Here is an 18,541-nt window from a genome sequence, read left to right as displayed (position 1 = left end):
TAACCAAAATATTTTTTCATAAGCAAATAGAAAAATAACTTGAAATAGTGTTAATACACTTTTTGAGTTGCCCATCTGAACAAATGATACTGATGAAATAAAATGTCTAGAAATCTGCCGCCAACATAAGTAAATAATTAAGGTGATACTAGTCACTATGCTGTCTATTAGATTATTTCACACACCAGATAGTGTAAAAGCCATGTAGTTACTATCCCGACCCATGCTGATAATTTTTGAGGCTACCATGAAAACAAAACCATTTCAACCAAGAAGATCTAAGAGTTCAAACAAACCAGTAAGATCTTGCGACGTTCCACAATGAACACGGCCGATGGCGAGTTCATTAATAAAAAGGTTTTCCCTTTGGATATGGCATTTTTTCTGCAGAATTTTGTCAAAATATGGCCCGATTCCAAATTTTCAGGATAAAAACCAGTTAAGTTTGTGAAGATCGCTGTTTAGAAAGAAAAAGGCGCCAAGTGCAGATTAGTGTTAGATACATTCGCGAAAAATCATTTCCTTTTTTACAAAAATGTCATAGCCACTCTTGCATTCTAGATATATTGTTCGTAATTAACTTCAAACATAAATCACTTCCCTGAGGTATAGAAGAAATATATCAGAATGTAAACACATCATGGAATTTTTAAACTGAGTAATGACAATTTAGCGCATTCTACCTAAATAAATTAATATCTCTCAAAAGTACTCTTGTTTTTAGTTATAGAGATCGCGAACATTTTCCACAAGCAAAGTAGCACGTTTAGGTTACTAGGTACAAAATTTCAATTCTACAACTGACAAGGATTAATTTTTACCGGTAACATATGACACTGACAGATTAGAATAATTTTAAAATCGAAATTACCTTTTTTTTCCAAAATTGAGTTTAAAATGTTTGATAGTGTAAAAATGGAATAGAGCGAGAAACGACTCGAAGACTCAAAAAAAAACAAGCAAAAGTACTATACCCTGTGAAATTACGTTTGAAATGCCAAGTTTGTAAGCCATTTCATATTTTAATGTTGGGTTTGTGGTGGAAGTAACATTTTATTTTTTAAATCAAGATATCGCAGTTCACACGCTACAGAAACTTGCACAGCTAGTCCAAAGTGTTCCCATGACAGAGAAAAATTTCCCTATAAAGAATTTCCCCCTCCTGCTCCACCAGGAGGCGAAAATGCGTGGGATCTGCAATTTTGTAGATGGTGGGGATGGAATTGGGTACGCAAGAAGAAAAGTGGAACCTCACTGGAGAATACTGATCAAACAACTAATAATGAAGCAGAAACCAGCGATAGACGTTTCCAAAAAAGCAGTTTATTTCAATCGCAATTCCAATCCAAACACAAAAGGTTAATAAGGTGCACAATAGAATAGGAAGGGACGTCAAAAGCTGTATTACTATAAAAATAACTTTACCAAAAAAAAGAACGGCAGTGAAACCCGCACCTTTCTATTTGCAATTAATAACCAAGATACGCCACTGTAAAAATGCCCTGTCTCAGCGTATTACCCCAAGAGACCTCAGCAAAATTTAGTTATGTTTTATAGCTCAACTTTTTTATTTTCAGTATTTTTCAGTTCAGTTTTCAGTTTCTTTAAATTGAATGAAAAAAAAAATTCAGTTTAGAAACAAATTTTGGTCAACAATTTTTTAAAACATCGCCATTAGAAGATTATTGTGGGAATAACACTGGAGTTTAATGTCTTTGACAATTGCTAGTTTACATCTTAAGGCCGCCCAATGGTTTTTACTAGTGCGGTAATTTGAAATACAAATTTATGCAAAACAACACACTATTAATCGGATCAGAAGATTGAAAGTAATTTGCTAACTTGCTATACATGATTTCGGAATCCTAACTAAATTCTTTACATAGAACTAATATTATAGCAGCTCCAAATCATAGATATTAACAATTTAACTATGTATATTTAAAATACCATAGGCTAATTTCTCGAAAACGCAACGGCGCAACAATGTACGTACACTTCTGCGAAATATTCCTTTAGGCAGAAAAAATCTATACCACGCGTACCACCTTTACCAATTGGCCAAGAACATGATAGGAACAACAACTGTCGATGCCACCAACATAGGAATCAACTGTCTGGCCGTGTAACACCGCTCCCGACAAAGCGTGAATTGAAAGAATTATGCAAATGTCTCGTGTTCAAAAAACCATCCGGAATTCTACCTTCACCCGATATGCAACATTTATACAATACACCGTCCAACAGCGTGCTTGCTATAAGAAAGCGCACTTATACCATGGATGACCAACAAATAAAATCGTCTGTGGACAAACAACTTTACATTGATCATAAAAAAAGAAAGGTAAATAATATTTAATAAAAAATAACTACTGTATACATTGAAGAAATTTATATTTATTGCAAAACGGTAATAGATGCACAAAAGATATATGAAATAGTATACAGGGTGAGTCAAGAGTTATCTTGTTGGTTTCAAAAAGTTATGTGAAAATGGTTAATAAAAAAGTTAAATAAAATCAAGTAAATAAAATAAAAATTAAATTTTGTTTTGAATATTTTAATTTGTTTTAAAAAAATAGTTTTTGTCACACCTGCAAAAAATTACGATCGCATCATTACGTTTGAAGCTTGATCACTCATATTTGATATTAGCGTTTGGATATATTATGTTTTCTAAAAAATCTTACAAAAACTTACTTACAACTTTTATTAATTTTTAATACTTTGCGATTTATTTTACCTTTATTATATTTATTTCTGTCTCAGACTATTGCTATAATATTAGTTGAATATGAAAAACGGAAAGTGGTAGGTAAATCGAAATACGAAAATGAATTCAAAATTTTGCTTGCAAGTTCAAAATAATCCCCAGGTCAGTAGCCGTCAAGTAGCTAGCTTATGTGATACATCCCAATGTACCGTTAATCGCATAGAGATTAAGAGGCCGCTCCAAATATATATAATTATATAATTAGTAATATTATAGATAAAAGATTCAAGATATTCTTACAGATGGATCATATCGCCAACTTAAAAAAGATCCTGTCACCCTTCATGACTCTAAAATTCACAATCCATTATTACCCCTTTGACCTATTGTTAGCACCATCAGTTCTCCAATATTCTCTAGCAAAATTTCTAGCTTTGCAGAGAAAACTGATAGTTTCGTACTTAGTTCCTTTCACTTCATTGAACAATTAAAAAGCATTACACTAGGTACACAATATATTCTGGTTAATTTCGACTTAGAATCCATTTTTACTAAAACTCTCAACATTTCAGATACATTAAAATCCGGGAGCCTAGGACCAAACCTTCTCATCTTAATTGAAAAATGCTTGTCTGGAACATATTTTTCTTATAACGGTCAAATTTTTGAACAAATGTCGGGAACAGCTTTCCATTATTATCGGTCATCGCGAATATATTTATGGAAGGCTTTGAAACGAAAGCTCTCGACACCTTCAATCTAAAACCAAAATTATGGGAACGCTACGTCGATAATACTTTTCTTATTTCGCATCATGGTCAAGAAACCCTAGTAGATTTTCTTAGACATTTAAACTCTATATACCCTAACATACATTTTACAATTGAATCAGAAACAAATAATAACCTCCCATTCTGAGATTTTCTTATCAATAGAAAAGCAGACCTAACATTGTCACATCACCATCCGTCCCAAAAATCATCGGTATCAACCCTGTTGTTTACAGAGTTGTAAAACAGCCCGAGTCACTGAACCCAGAATTAATTTCCACATTAAAGATATTAAGCGTTCCGCCACAAAATACACTTGACCACAACGATCCAATAGCAATAAGGCCAAAAGCAATCTCACACTGTTGTCCTTTCTTACATTCAAAACATCACTTGCCACATATCTAAAATTCTAAAGAAATATAAAGTGAAACCCAGATTTACCACTTGTCCAGAAATCTCTCAACATCTTCGATCCGTCAAAGTCAAAATTGAATTTAAGATGCCAGGAGTTCACAGCATTCCATGCATATGTGGCAAAAATACATTGTTGAGACCGGACGCAAAATATCAACTAGGCTCAAAGAACACGAAAGAGCCTTAAAACTAAGACAAATAAACTCTTCAGAAGTTGCCGAACACAATCACGAGACCGAACATCAAATGTTATTTGACAAAACTAAAATTCTTCCATGTAATCAATTCTTCTACCAACGAAAAATCGGAGAGTCTATAGAAATCTATAAGCAACCTAACAATCTTAACCGCGACTCAGGTCTTTACATGTCACCAATATGGGAATCAGTCATCCGAGACGGAGTTTATGCCTCTGATTTACCTCCGTCCCCCTCAAACAATATATAAGAAGGTACAGAGTAAAATGCGAGTCCGTTTCAGTTAAGCTCTGAAGAAGCCAACATGGTGATTGGCGAAACATCAGCGAGTTTGTTTCAACAAAAACAAAAAAACTAAAAAAAGTTGAAGAATTTCAAAACGAATTCAAAACAAAATTTCATTTTGTACGTCACGCTTTTTTTAAATATTTTCTCATAACTTTTGAAACCAATGAGATAATGAACCTTACTCTATCGCTGACTTGTACAGAGGATTCAATTTTAACAACTGTTCATGTTAAAGCAAATACAATTCAATAGAGGAATCTCGCCTAGACAGTAATAACCATAAATAAATTAGACAATTTGTATTTTACAGATGGTTTTAACATTAACTTTACCTTTAATTTAAAGACAGCCTAAAAAACTTTATTTGAATATCAATTGAAACTAAATTCATTAAAATTTCATTTTATTACAATTACCTACCTACACAGCAAGAATTTTGAAAGTGCAAATTAAAAAATTTGAGTTTTAGATGCGTTCATGGAATAAAAATGGTCATACCAGCTCAAGTGAGGAGGTTATTGCCGGGCCGACCTCAATTTACCGTCCACACTCCAGTACCGAAGACAGCGTTGAATACTTGACCGTAAAGCTCCAACAGATCAAGTCGAACATATGTTGTCCTTGTCGCGAATATTCCTCAAAAAGGGAACAGGAACCGGTAAAACACACCACCGAAATGCAAACATTACGAGAAGCACAAGAAGATAAAGCAATACAGACAATTAATAGTGAGCAACATAATACCGTAGAAAAGGTTTTGAAATATAATGGGAAAAAGAAAAAAACAATTTGTATAATGCTGTGCTGTTGTGGAAGTTGTTTACAAGCTCAAGGCGACAACAAAATAAAGTCCAACAAATCAAAAGAAGATGCATTCATTACGGATGTTAGAAAAACATCTTGCGAAATTGGCAAGGGATGCACAAATCATATGTGGACAAAAAAATGTGTATCGGATGAAGCAACAACTCCATTTTATAACAAAGATTACTATGAAAGTCCTCTTACTGGAAAAACTTACAGCCTGGGGCCAGTAATCTTGAACAACAATGAAGAGCTTAAACTGCCAGAACTAGTTGATGTTAACGAAGATTTGGAGTGTTTAAAAAAACTAAAATCAGTTGCAAAATCTGAAGAGGAACATCGTGTGATGTTAGACGCTGTATGCGATGCTATACTTTCAGAACACTCACAAGCAAAATACAACCCGTATAAATTATTCAATGAATTAATATGCGAAGACAGTCAGACGATTCTAAAACAAGACCTAAAAAATGATGAACACAGTGATTTTAAGAAAAAAAAAATAAATTTGATTTTAAATGGGTCCCCACGACTTAGAAAACCATCTTATGGGATACCAACACTTAGAGAGCTTAGCGATGAGAACAATAACAGAGAAAATAAGGAGAATAAAATTCAATTCCCAGAGTTTCAATTCAAAGTTACAGATCAAAATTCAATCTATGAAAAACATGATTTTGGATCAACTAGTCCGGTCTATACCACGCCAATGCATGGAGCGTCGACCAGTTTTGCATATCAAGGGCCCGATCAAACCGAAGTAAAAATAAAAAAACAAACTCCTTCCAAATATCGCGTCCCAAGGTGGAGCATAACCTGTCCAAAAATTGAAAATGAAATTGGAAAACATAATACCACGGGCGACCAAGATATTGCTGTTCAACGTATTGACCACAGTGCATTAGAAGTGACAATAAAAAAATTATATAAAATGTCCTCAAATTCGTTTGAACTAGATTCGAACGTTAACGACACTCATGAGCGAAAAAATTATAGTATATTTTCGGATATGAACACGCCTTTGCAACTTGGAAACAAAGATGATGAAGACAGTTCAATGATTAATAAAGAGTTTCTAACACAACAAAATAAGAAGTCAGGATGTAATGCCCAGAAATCTAATACGAGAACCAAATCCGCAAATACATTGGCAGGAATCTCAAGACATTATACAGGATCATCCTTGATTCCAGTGCGAAAAAAAAGTAGTATGATAACGAATAAAAAATCTATATTGAAATGGTCTTAGTGTATGAATTCGAACCAAATGAACAAATAAATGTGAAAACGTTAGCGAAAACAGATTTTATTTATATAAAAGAAAACAAATAACTGTATTTATCCATACAACTAAGTACAAACTTGAGCAATAACTTTTTACACAAATTCCCTTTTACTTTTTATGTGACAAGTATGAACTATTAACTCTTCAGAACTTAAAAGTCGGGCTTTAAGACAATTTAAAACTTTGTACAAGCTATATAATAATACACTTAATACAATCAGGTTTATGTTATTAACAACGAAATTAAATTTAATCATAAAATCGCGAGTAAACTGATAAATATATCACTCTGTGGCAATTTGACCTAAGACAATATAAAAAAAAGCCATTTTTGGGCACTTTTAATGTGTTAATTAGTTACTTGTAAGCACGCAAACTTGAATGTATTTCTTACGATATACACCTCATCCATTTGAGTCTCGAATAAAAGGTTATAGAATATAAGTTACCTCTCTTTAGATCTAATTTCGGTCTTAGTTCAAAGAACGCCTCAATCTCAAATACGTTCTTAACAGTGCAATGGATGTTAAATGTTATCGATGACCCAAAAAACATCAGGCGGCTCAGATATCTTTAAACGGCCGAATCTAATGGGAGGTTTTAAAAAACTTGAGCTTTTTACATTTCAAATATAATTTTCTAAGTGTTGCGCTCTGAATTTAATTCTTTTACTCTACAAATGTTTAAATCTTGTTTGGCAAATGACAAACAAAAGTAAATTTGGACTATTGTATATAATAGTATGAATTAATTGAAAGGAAAACTTTCACAAAGAAACGTAAAAGGAACAGTTGAGAAATATTGTTTTAATATTTGTCCAATATTTTCATGATATGGCAACTGCCTAAATTTACTAAAAAATATATCATCCAACACATACATACTCATATATTTGAAAATGGATAATCGTGTACATTATTACATTTTGAGATTCTGAGTGAAATTTCAAACAGATTTTATGTATAATGTCCTATACCTATACCTATGTGTGCCTGTTTTGAACTATTTACCCTTAATTTTTTTCTTGCAAAATTGTACATTTTGTAATTTCTAAAAATTAGATCCTCATATTTGGCAAAATGTTAAAAGAGGCTAAAGCTCATGTTTTTGTTATTGGTGCTGTCTACTTGTATACAAGTTACCCAAAATTAGACCACAAACATTCACATTTTCAAAGTAGCAATACTCGGGTTTTTCAAATGGGACATCCTGTAACTTTAAGTGTTATCAAGTCTGGAACTTATTTCTCTATCAAACTACAATAGGGTCACCTATACCTATTCCAAATAATATTAGAAATAATTAGGTTTTTTGATAAGTATCGTATTTGTTCGTCTGAACATTATTCTTTCACGTACTTGGCTATGCGAAAAAATATTATTTCTATACTAATTAATAGTTAGTTGTGATGTTTGACAAGAGAACATAATAATTGTTTTAACCATAACCAAGTACGTGAAGGTAAAATGTTCAACAGAACAAATACGATACTCTCAAAAAACATTTTTAATATGTTTCGGAATAGATACAGGTAACTCTAATGCAGTTTAATAGAGAAATAAGTACTGGACTTAGCAGAAGTAAGGTAAAATTTTTCGCAGATTTAAAAAAGGAAAGTGAACTAGAATAGTAATTAATTATGCAGTTAGGATTTAGGGGCCGTGCCGACTGATGCGGCGTTTCCCAGATTTATCCTTAGTGGGGGAGGCAACCAACCTCCCCTAGGCCTAACTTATAATACATTTAATATCGAACACCATAAATATAGAGATACAGGACCTTTTTGATTATATTAGAAAGTATGTACCCCAGTAAAAACAGTGTTAACTTACAACCAATAAAAATAGGTAGGGAACTTAAAAAACAACGAGGGTATGTGAGCCCAGTTGCACAATGCAAAAATTGTTTTCGCTATGGTCATTTTGACACAACGTGCCGAAACAAAAAAATACGTGCAAGATGCCAAGATGAACACAAAGAGTGCGATTGCACAGCTAACGTGCCCAGAGGTACGTTCTGCGAGCAACATCTAACCACTGATAGGACATTCACATAGATCCAAAGGCGAAATGCCATCAAGGAAGTTATGGCTTTAAAAAACTTACCCTACTTTGAAGCAAGGAAAAGATGCGCCCAAACACTCAAGGAATAAATATAGTGCACATAATACTAGATTTATAAGAAGTAGCGAAGAGTTTCCAGCAATTAGATTTAATTCAAATGGACACAAAAATCAGGTTGAACGACGACAGTCCGGCAATAAAAGTCCAACACAGAAATCTTCGTACAGTTATATCATAAAACCGCCTAAACGCAAGCCAACATTGTCGCAATCCACCCAATTGGAAAAAAATGATGAGGGAGCTAACATTGCCATCACAACACAGAGCACTGTTTTCGACTATATAAAAAGTAATAATGACACATAAAGGTCAGGTACAAATAATAGGGATAGCAGAGAAAATTCAGTGAAATCTATAGCCCTCCTGGAATTCGTAAAGCAAGTTTTAAGCTAAACCAATCTAGTAGAAGAAAATAATGTGCAAGCATTTCAGAAAATAGATTAAGTAGTACCTCCGTTTTCGAAGTAAACTTCTATATAAAAAAAAAGATGACAATCGCTATAGTACCATGGAATATTAATGGCATTAAAAGGAAAATAATGCACCTACAAATTCTAGTTAATGAAATTAAACCAGAACTAATTTTATTAAATGAAACACACCTTAAGGAAACAGTCAGCCTAAATTTCAAGAATTACACGATCATACAACAGGATCGAGCAGACGGATATGGTGGTATATGCGTACTTATCAATGAGAATTTTTCATACAAGAAAATTAAACATACTCTTAGACGCTCCAGCAAATACACAGCTACAAGTTATAGAAATAGGAAACTATAATACAGTCAATCAATATATTTCAAATATTATACCATCGGTAATAAATTTTGTAAACTGCTGAAGCTAACTGAACATCCATCACTCATAAAATAAATAATTTGAATGCACAACATACAATCAGTAATCAAGCAAATAGGACGAAATTTGTTGGAAGCTTTGGAATACAGCGATGGCAACAGAATATGGCTAACACCAAAAGAAAGTAGTTGTAGTTTGGAAGTAGTAATAGTAGTGGTAGGAAATTACCCAAATCTCACAAGACGCGGCAAACAATTGTAACTGGAAACAATCCCGTTCAACCCACAATTAAACCAATTAATAAGCATACAAACACGGAAATGGGACACAAAATTCGCAGACTGGAAAAACTATAAACAACTTATAGAACAACAAAACACAAGAAAACTATGAAGAATAGTTAGATACAACAAACAGGGCAGCCACACAGTCAATTCCAAAGATACACAGACAACACGGTCAAACTAAATATCTTAAGAAACCAGTTTGGTGGGATGATACCTGCGAACAACAAATCAGAGCAAGTATGTTTTAAGACATAGAAGGATTGCCGCACAAACAAGAAGAGCACTTAAAAGAAAGAAAAAACAAGAGTTTATCAATTTCTTTGGAGATTTAGATCAGACAGCCCCATAAAAACCATATGGTCAACAGTAAGTAAATTCTCTAATAACTACACAAGCCCCACACATAGGCTAGAGTCGAACAATGAACGACTTGCTGCTGCAATTGAGAGAAACAGACTAGTAAGAAGAATGCAAAACATGGAATGCCGCAACAAAGAACCAGTATACAAAATTAATACTGAGGAACTCAGAGTAATATTGCATTGATATTATTATTTTTTTAAATTTACCCGACTACCACCTTGAAAAACTATGCACAATCTACAACAAAATATTGCAAGCAGAAAGGGATATCCCAACTCAAGTGATTGCACCAATTCTAATACACAAATAATGATCCAAATAACCATACCAGCTACAGACCTATAATGCTGGAGTAACGTAAATTAAGAGAATGCAATTCAAAATAGCATAGACCGGGACTAGGACCGTTAGAGGATTGTATATATTTACAGAAATATATAAAGCATTTACAGTCGGTGAAAAAGTGATAGTAGTTTTCTTGGATATTAATCAGCTTTCGCTAGGACAGTTCGTCCTATTTTACTGAGCTATCTTGATGAACTACACAAAAATGAAAATATAATCAAATACATAAAAAATTTACTAAAAAAGAGGAGAGTGTTAAACAAATCACCAACAACGTATGTACAGAATCTAGATGCACACAAGCAGAGGTTTAACACAGGGGGTCCCCGTCGAGTCCCTTATTGTTTACTTTATATGTGGCGCCGTTAATACCACTAACAATATACCAGGTATGACTAGACACATAAACAAATTAAATAAAGTGAATATGTGGCTAAAAACTTGGGGATCATCTTTGCTAGGCAACTCAAATGGACAGCACACGTGGATCGCTGCACAACAAAGGCACAAAGGCACAAACCTTACCAGAGTTTGATGGGGAGGAGACCCAAAAACACTATTATTGATATAAGGGAATTGTTAGAAATCATTTAGAGTTCGGAGTGCAGTGCATATTTCAAACATCAAAAGGAAACTGGAACAAATTCAATTGAAAAACACTATTATTGATATATAAGGGAATTGTTAGAAAACATTTAGAGTTCGGAGTTGCTGTGCATATTTCAAACATCAAAAGGAAACTGGAACAAACTCAATTGAGTACAATATCAAACTTTAAGAATAGCTTTAGGTTGTATGTGGTCCACACAGATAAAGCTAATCTTATCAGAAGCAGGAGAGACCCCTTTGGAACTAATAAGAATATGGCTTGCAGCAAAGTTTTCAGCCAAAAAATAGCAGCAGAACTTTGGTCATTCTACGAGATCTACTGATGCCTGAGCCGTCCCTACTGGAACAATCATCAAACACCTGCGTTACTGGAATGGCTTAATTTAATTTTCAATAAGTATGAGTATATTCATAAAAGTTAAGTATTACCATGTTTCCAATGTCCAATTATAGACCGAACATCCTAAATTAAAATTTTAAAAACAAACTTCAATAAAGAAACCAGTTAATAAACAAATATTTAAACAGTTTATTGAAGAAAATTTAGAAGGATTTACATTAGCTTATACCCACACATCAGTGAAACTGGAGGACAACTCTTGTGGAATAGAAATATCCTGCAAGCATCCCAGAACAAACATATTGAGGAAACTTAACAAATATACACCGATATGCTCAACAGAAATACTTGCTATAAGGGAAGCAGTAAAAGAAGAAGTAAGAAGAAGTATCAAATACTTTGAATAAATTAGCAGTGATTTCTGATTTATGGAGTGCTATCCAAGCAATAGCAATCAATGATATTTCCGGACGCAGTGCTTACATAATGTTACGCACACGACAAGAAATTATGTCCAATAGGAATAAGTGCGATATCAGGCTAGTGTGAATACCTAGCAATAAAGCAATAAAGGGCAATGATATGGCGACAGACTAGCAAACAAAAGTATGTTAGATCAGAACGTGCAACAACTCAACAATAATATGCTATGCAACAAGTGCGGTAAACGGCAACGTGTTGCATACTATACTTTTTCTACGACCGTTAGTTTTAAGGTACATTTTTGCAAAACAACACAAATACATTCACTGATATCACCGTCACAAATCTCCGAAAGCCTTCGATTGTTCCCAAGCCCGTGCGAAAATATCCCGGAAATGTCCGAAGGGACTCGGATCCGTGGGACAAGAAACTCACGTGGTAAAGTGACGCTTTCTGCACGCTAGATCGGTATTTTACAGAAGGGAGTAGAAAAATTTCCTTTGTCTCGATTTATAACTCACATAAAATAGACATGTACCAAAACTGGTCACAAAACAAAGGCAAAGGTTATGGGAGAATCCAAACCACTCCGCAAAAAATAATAAGACGAGAACCAACCATTGCTGTATACCCGTTCACCTTCATAAAATCGGAATGAAAGAAACACCTAACTGCAACCATGGACATGAAACTGGAGATTTATACCAGGTTATATTAGGTTGCCTGTGGAAGAGGGACAACAAGTATTATTAATTAAATTAAATTAAGAAAAACACCAGGATCTATCAACATAGAACATATGTTTACAAATCCAGCATCTAAGAATAAAATATGTAATGAGAAATAACTTAAAAATTTAATTAACTAGCAGGAAATTCACTTAGCTTGTAAATAATCGCAACTTGTAGTAGCTTATACTTGAATATAATTAAAAATGAATATACATGTATAATAATAATATTTAGACATAGCTTATACAGCTTAGAAGGTAACCCAACTCCATTGTCCTGGCTTATCCTGTGTGTAATGGCTGGATTGCCACAAGGTGAGAAAAGTTTTATCGTAACCCTTACACCTATTCCTTTATTAGCCGCACCATGAGAGGCACCTATGATACACCTAACATCGAGAAAAAAACTGGGCACCCCCCACGAAGAAGAAGTTGACTTGATACCTAATTCTTACAGTTAAAAAATGAAAAAACAAGTTTCGCGAATTTGAAAATGTTTTTTGGACATCCTGTATTCAACTAGACAGCAAGAACAACAACAATTTCTTACTTACATACTCTTGCTTAGTTATTTAGTCTCTTTTTAACATTTTACCAAATTTGAGGATCAAATTTTCAAAAAGTTATAAAAATATGCATTTTCAAAGTTGGTTACACTGGAGAAAAAAAAATTCAATATATGTAGCGTTTCACACAGAATCTCAAAATGAATAAGAATGAAACGAAATTGTCTTTTTGTTAGTTTGTTTACACTGAGTAATAATATTTATCATTGAATTGTGCCAAAAATTTATATTCCACTGAACATTAATTCCTATTTATAAAAACATTCTGTAATTAAACAATGCATTTCCATTTTACTTGATTAATGACAAAAAGAACTAAACAGGAAAAGAAGGATCTACTCTCTGTCGACACTTGAAGTTGGATCAACCAGTTATCAGATTTATTTTTTATTTTGGATGCTTTGAAACATATAAAAATGCTAAGGAAGAGTAGAAAAAGAGAAACGCGAAGATCGGGAGCTTATTGTCTTGTTTATGTTCTTAGTGACAGTAAACCCGCTATTTTTACAACATTTTGCACTAACAAGATTTGTTAAAAAGAATAAAATTAATCAACAGCTTTTTAATTTATTTAAAAACAAAAAAAACTTTCTGTTAGCTTCAGACAATTTGATTTATCTTTCGTAAAAATTAGATCAATAGAGAACTAGCGTTATTGTTAAAATTAATTATCAGCTATCAACTTAGTTTGGTCAGAATATGACCTATTGTACTTAAGATGACTTTTTACTAGTTGCCCATTCGCCAGTGCCGCCATCAGGGACAGTTCACCGGCTAACACCGCCCCACATACAATTCTAGCTAACTGCTTAGCATTGTCACCCGGATTCTCCATGTGAGGTCCTTTGACTCCCAACATTTCAAGACACGCTGATTGGGCTGGAAGAACTGTACCTACAAACAACATTTATTTATTATTGGAAAATTTTTTATGCACTGTGATTGTCAATTGAAAAACTTACCTCCTCCAATAGTTCCTATTTCAACAGATGGCATTGTACAAGAAATGAAAAGATCATTTCCTTTCTCTCCACATGGTTCCATAATCGTCATACAATTGCTGCTAGCTACATTCTGTGCAGCATCCTGTCCAGTTGCAATAAACACTGCTGTTACTATGTTTGCTGCATGGGCGTTATATCCTCCTGAAGTTATTAATGGCTTAACTTTAATTATTACTGGAGAAACTGTTACATTAAGCAACTCAAACATTTATGATAACAGGCGTTATAATAATCATCAAGTTAGTATATTCCAGTCAACAAAACATGCAATATACTTAAGTTAATACTAGTATTAAAACATGAAATTCATAAATCTTATCATAAAAAAGTACAAATTAAAAAAAGAATTAATAATTATTAAAATATAAGAAATAACAAACAAAAATTACCCAATTAATGTTATTCTTTTATGATATTTCATTATCATGAGAAAACAGAATATCATTGTAAAAATGATTTTTTTGAAATTTTTATGAACAACTTCGTTAAGCAAAATTATTCTAATTATCAATTAAATTTTACCTACCAAATGGTATATAAACTAACCTATACTTCCAGCTATAGCTGACCCAACCATGTTTTTGGATATGTTTAAGTCTATGAGTACCGCTGTTGTTGTTTTAAGTACAGAAGACACAACGTCCGCGGAAATGACTGCTTGACATACTACACTTTTTCCACGACCCTCGATCCAATTGATCGCTGCAGGTTTTTTGTCTGTGCAAACATTACCACTTAGACTTAATATTTCCATTTCTGGAAATTCTGTTTGCAAAAGCTGTAGTGCTTCTTCCGTACCTGGAATTTAATATTTTAAAGGAGTTTGCTTATGCAAATACTAATACTACTATTATAGCTTATTAAAAAACTGATAGTAACCCTTAGATATCATATTCATTCCCATAGCATCACCGGTTGTGGCAATAAATCTTATAAACAAGTATCGTCCCGCAATATGAGGTGAAAGTTTTGCCAATTTAGCATAACGACTAGTAGAATCAAAATTTTGCTTGATCAAGTTGAAGTTCTCCGGTTTTCTAAGCCAATGAATTGCTTCAGTTGCTCTGGTCACAGATTGAAATCTCACTACTGGAGCCCTGGTCATGCCATCAGCGACAATACTACTTCTCACCCCACATTTTTCCAGAGCTCGGCAGCCTAAAACAAAAGGTATAAGAATTTATCCTGTACAATATATTTTGTTGATATGTTATTACGAAGACCTTACTGAAGTCGAAACTTAACATAACACCAAAAATTAACCACGATCAGGATCACCGAGAATTATTTACTATGTGAAGAATGAATATTGCCAATATTCCAAACTTGTCGCAATGTCGCCTGTTACCTCGCGCTATATTTTGGCTCATTTTTTTATGCGATATATACACCAGCATGAGAACTTAATAAAATAAAATTTATTTCCTGGTTTCTTTAATACAAATAACAATAATAAATATTGTTTTTATGAGTATGCAATAACATGATAACATAATATAACGTTCTCTTAATATTTTATTTTTAATTATTTGATTGAAAAACAGTTTAGAAAATAAATGCAAATGTTTAATTTCACAATTGGCTAGCTTTCAATTTTTTTTTAATTTGAGATTTTTTATGATGAATATGTAATCTAATTTAATATTGTTGTCTCTGTATTTACAGGAGGCACGTTTAAACCACCCAATTGTTCAGTTTGTAAAGTTTGTACTTATTTCAATCTTAGCAGTATGAAGCAAAGGTACTACTTTGGGTCCTAGCAACTCAATTGATTCAGTAAATGAGCTGGTAAAAGCTTTTTAAGGAATGTACAGGTCACAAATTTTTATTGGAATATAATATTGTTACTGCATTAAATTTGCAGCGCGATTACAGTTCTCACATCCACAAAATCAAATATCAACACTTCAACACGCAACATACCATTTTAACAAAAAGATCGCCCACTGCACAATTTAATATGCAACACCACCTTAAAATTTAAACACAATGAAAGAATGGACCCCTTATACTTGATAGATAGGGGATACACTCTACATAAAGTGCCAAAACTGCTATAAAGAGTATGGTAGTGTAGATAGGGATATCAGCAATGTTTAAGGGCAGATGGAGTCCGCCGCTCTGATTATCGTCGATAATGTTCAGAATTATACCTGACAATCCATCCATCAAATTATAAAGTCGTATGAACAAAAACATTAAGTCCTGCTTAGAACTATAATTAGTCAAATGGTAATCAACTCCAGCTACAAGTTTTGAACAATATAAAAAGATTAAATTATAAGTAATGTTTAATAAAAAAAATTATAAAGTTATGGTCAAGATTATACTTATTTCTCAAGCACTCCTATGATCGACTACAAAAAAGACAAGTTAAACAAGACAAGGCATTTTCTGAGGAACAACTATAAACTTAACCTTTGCCTTTGCTGAAAGTTGTGAAATTTGAAATTCATAAATTGGGTATGCTTAAAAACTAATTTAAAGGATATTACCCCTATTTGTACTGGCAACTAAACATCCTTCAGTTGTAGCCATTGGAATGTAATATAATTTATCATCCAATAATAAAGGTCCGGCAATTCCCAATGGAACTGGGACATAGCCTACAACATTTTCACAGCAGGCCCCCATCACTTTGCTGTAGTCATAATTCTTATATGGCAAAGAAAAAAATACACCATCCATCTTCATTTGGTGGGTAATAATCTTTCTTCTCAACTTCACTCCTCTTTCAGGATTTTCAATGGCCTTTTCTAAATTGTAGGCTGGTATGTGTTTTGTATCTACCAACATCATAATTTCTCTATCCGAAAGCTCCCTAGCGCCAACTGTACGATAAATCTCCAAACAATCTCTCAGATTCCGACTTAAATTTGCTTCATCATTATTATCATCATATAAATTTTGCAACTCTTCCGTTTGAGATTCTGCGTGCAGAGACACGGTTCTAATGTGTCTTCTATTGGGTAAATCTTTTTGTAATTCAAAAAGAATGTCATGGCCAAACTGTTCTTTTAAACTGTCCTTGGGTTCCAAAAATATGAACTTAATCATCAATGTTATTAAGAGAATAAGAATTACTATGTGATCTGCACTTAAAACAAATTGTCTCATAATGGTTGCAAATAAAGAAGGGTCTTGAGCACAATTTAAAGAATCATCTATGCTATTAACTGATTTCCGATATTTGTTGTCAATGGACCAGCGACTATGAATATGCACAGCAAGTAAACCAAAGGACATAATCAATTTTACCCGTTGCACTGCAGGATTGGCTTTCTCATTCTCTTCTAAGAGCTTTTTTTTCACCATTTGTTGATTTTCCCCATAAAAATTAGATATTCGTGCTAATTCCAACATTAAAGACAAACATGCTGGATAGAATGTCATAAAAATTGCATAATTAACAATTGCCGAAAGACAAGCAAAATATGAGAGCATTTCTAACCTTCTTACCCCTGATAAAGTACCCACTCCAATAACCAATGTCTCTACTATAGTGTCCAATGTTATTGTAGGACCTAAAATTGATACACCACTAGCAATCTGCTTACTTATATCTTGTTGATTTGAAGCTGTGAGGGCAAATTGAGCAAGAGTCGCAGCTTTTGATAAGTCGATGAGAAGTAAAAAGAAAAACAAAGCATCTTTTAAATCAACAAAATCAATCCGAAGGAAGTTTAAGACAGTTGAAGTAAAAACAAAGCTTGAAAAAACCACAAACAATCCAGCAATTCCCAAAATATATTTTGAGCCCAACTTTTGCAAATTTCTAAATTGATGATAGCTGTAGAGTATGGCAAGGCATCGAATTATTGTCATCACAATCAAATCTGCTGCCTGAAACTGTTCATCATAGCATCCTACACAGTTTGTTGTCTTTTTTAGTACATTTGGAACTTGCTTTTCCAAAGCTAAAAAGTAAGTTGTCAAAGTTATAACCGCCACTATTACTTCCCATGGATGTGTAGCACACAATTCTCCGTAAAGGAGAAACACGTTGGACATTTTTTACACAAAACTTTTTCACAACTGGTGGCTAATATTTAATAATTAATCGATTAAAAAAAAACATTATAGATAATGAACATTATGTAAAATATAACATTTATATAATCTACTTTCGGTTTAGAACTTTCACTCGCACTTTCACTTAATTTAAATAAAATATTCAAAATCATAATATTTCAATTAAAAGTGACATCTTCTTCTTCGAAGAGCTTGGCATAAACTCGGTAGAAAATAACAACCAGCCAGCTCACGTAGATTAAATATTCTTTTCTACTCTAATTCTAGGTTGGTTACCCAATTATGCGCAGATTAGGCCTACGGATATTTGCGGTGCTTTAGTCACTGGGTTTTGGATGGATCGAATGTATGTAATGTATGTATGTATGTATGTATGTAAATTTTAGCTATGGAAGGTGTTTTGACGTTTGTCGATTCTGATGACGCGTTACTCAGTAAATATATT

The 18,541-nt window shown here is 33.3% G+C and overlaps 2 protein-coding genes across 2 annotated transcripts; one reads left to right on the top strand and one right to left on the bottom strand.

Annotated features, from left to right (window-relative positions):
* Window positions 1-74: 74 nt before the first annotated feature.
* Window positions 75-6,455, top strand: LOC132708147 (uncharacterized). The gene is made up of 4 exons (XM_060680284.1): window positions 75-1,005; window positions 1,071-1,358; window positions 2,020-2,344; window positions 4,855-6,455. The coding sequence occupies exons 1-4, from the start codon at window positions 995-997 to the stop codon at window positions 6,436-6,438; spliced, it is 2,208 nt and encodes a 735-aa protein (XP_060536267.1). The 5' UTR covers window positions 75-994; the 3' UTR covers window positions 6,439-6,455.
* Window positions 6,456-6,479: 24 nt separating this feature from the next.
* LOC132708146 (3-hydroxy-3-methylglutaryl-coenzyme A reductase-like) lies at window positions 6,480-18,371 on the bottom strand. The gene is made up of 5 exons (XM_060680283.1): window positions 16,560-18,371; window positions 14,944-15,222; window positions 14,611-14,862; window positions 14,023-14,205; window positions 6,480-13,954 (listed from the first exon to the last, which is right to left on the bottom strand). Exons 1-5 carry the CDS (start codon window positions 18,073-18,075, stop codon window positions 13,725-13,727), a joined length of 2,460 nt encoding a protein of 819 aa, XP_060536266.1. The 5' UTR covers window positions 18,076-18,371; the 3' UTR covers window positions 6,480-13,724.
* Window positions 18,372-18,541: the final 170 nt, after the last annotated feature.

This window comes from Cylas formicarius, unplaced genomic scaffold (genome assembly GCF_029955315.1).
Source record: "Cylas formicarius isolate icCylForm1 unplaced genomic scaffold, icCylForm1.1 PGA_scaffold_10__41_contigs__length_53128322, whole genome shotgun sequence".
NCBI classification, from domain to species: domain Eukaryota; kingdom Metazoa; phylum Arthropoda; class Insecta; order Coleoptera; family Brentidae; genus Cylas; species Cylas formicarius.
This window is presented reverse-complemented; position numbering and strand designations above follow the sequence as displayed.

Excerpts from the sequence above, each read along its gene's own strand:
- LOC132708147 (XM_060680284.1), top strand. Across the intron at positions 1,359-2,019 it reads TTCCAATCCAAACACAAAAG|GCAGAAAAAATCTATACCAC; the intron begins GTTAATAAGGTG and ends ATATTCCTTTAG. Across the intron at positions 2,345-4,854 it reads TTGATCATAAAAAAAGAAAG|ATGCGTTCATGGAATAAAAA; the intron begins GTAAATAATATT and ends TTTGAGTTTTAG.
- LOC132708146 (XM_060680283.1), bottom strand. The coding sequence starts at position 18,075 with ATGTCCAACGTGTTTCTCCTTTACGGAGAATTGTGTGCTACACATCCA. Across the intron at positions 15,223-16,559 it reads AGTTGCCAGTACAAATAGGG|GCTGCCGAGCTCTGGAAAAA; the intron begins GTAATATCCTTT and ends CTTTTGTTTTAG. Across the intron at positions 14,863-14,943 it reads AATGAATATGATATCTAAGG|GTACGGAAGAAGCACTACAG; the intron begins GTTACTATCAGT and ends ATTAAATTCCAG.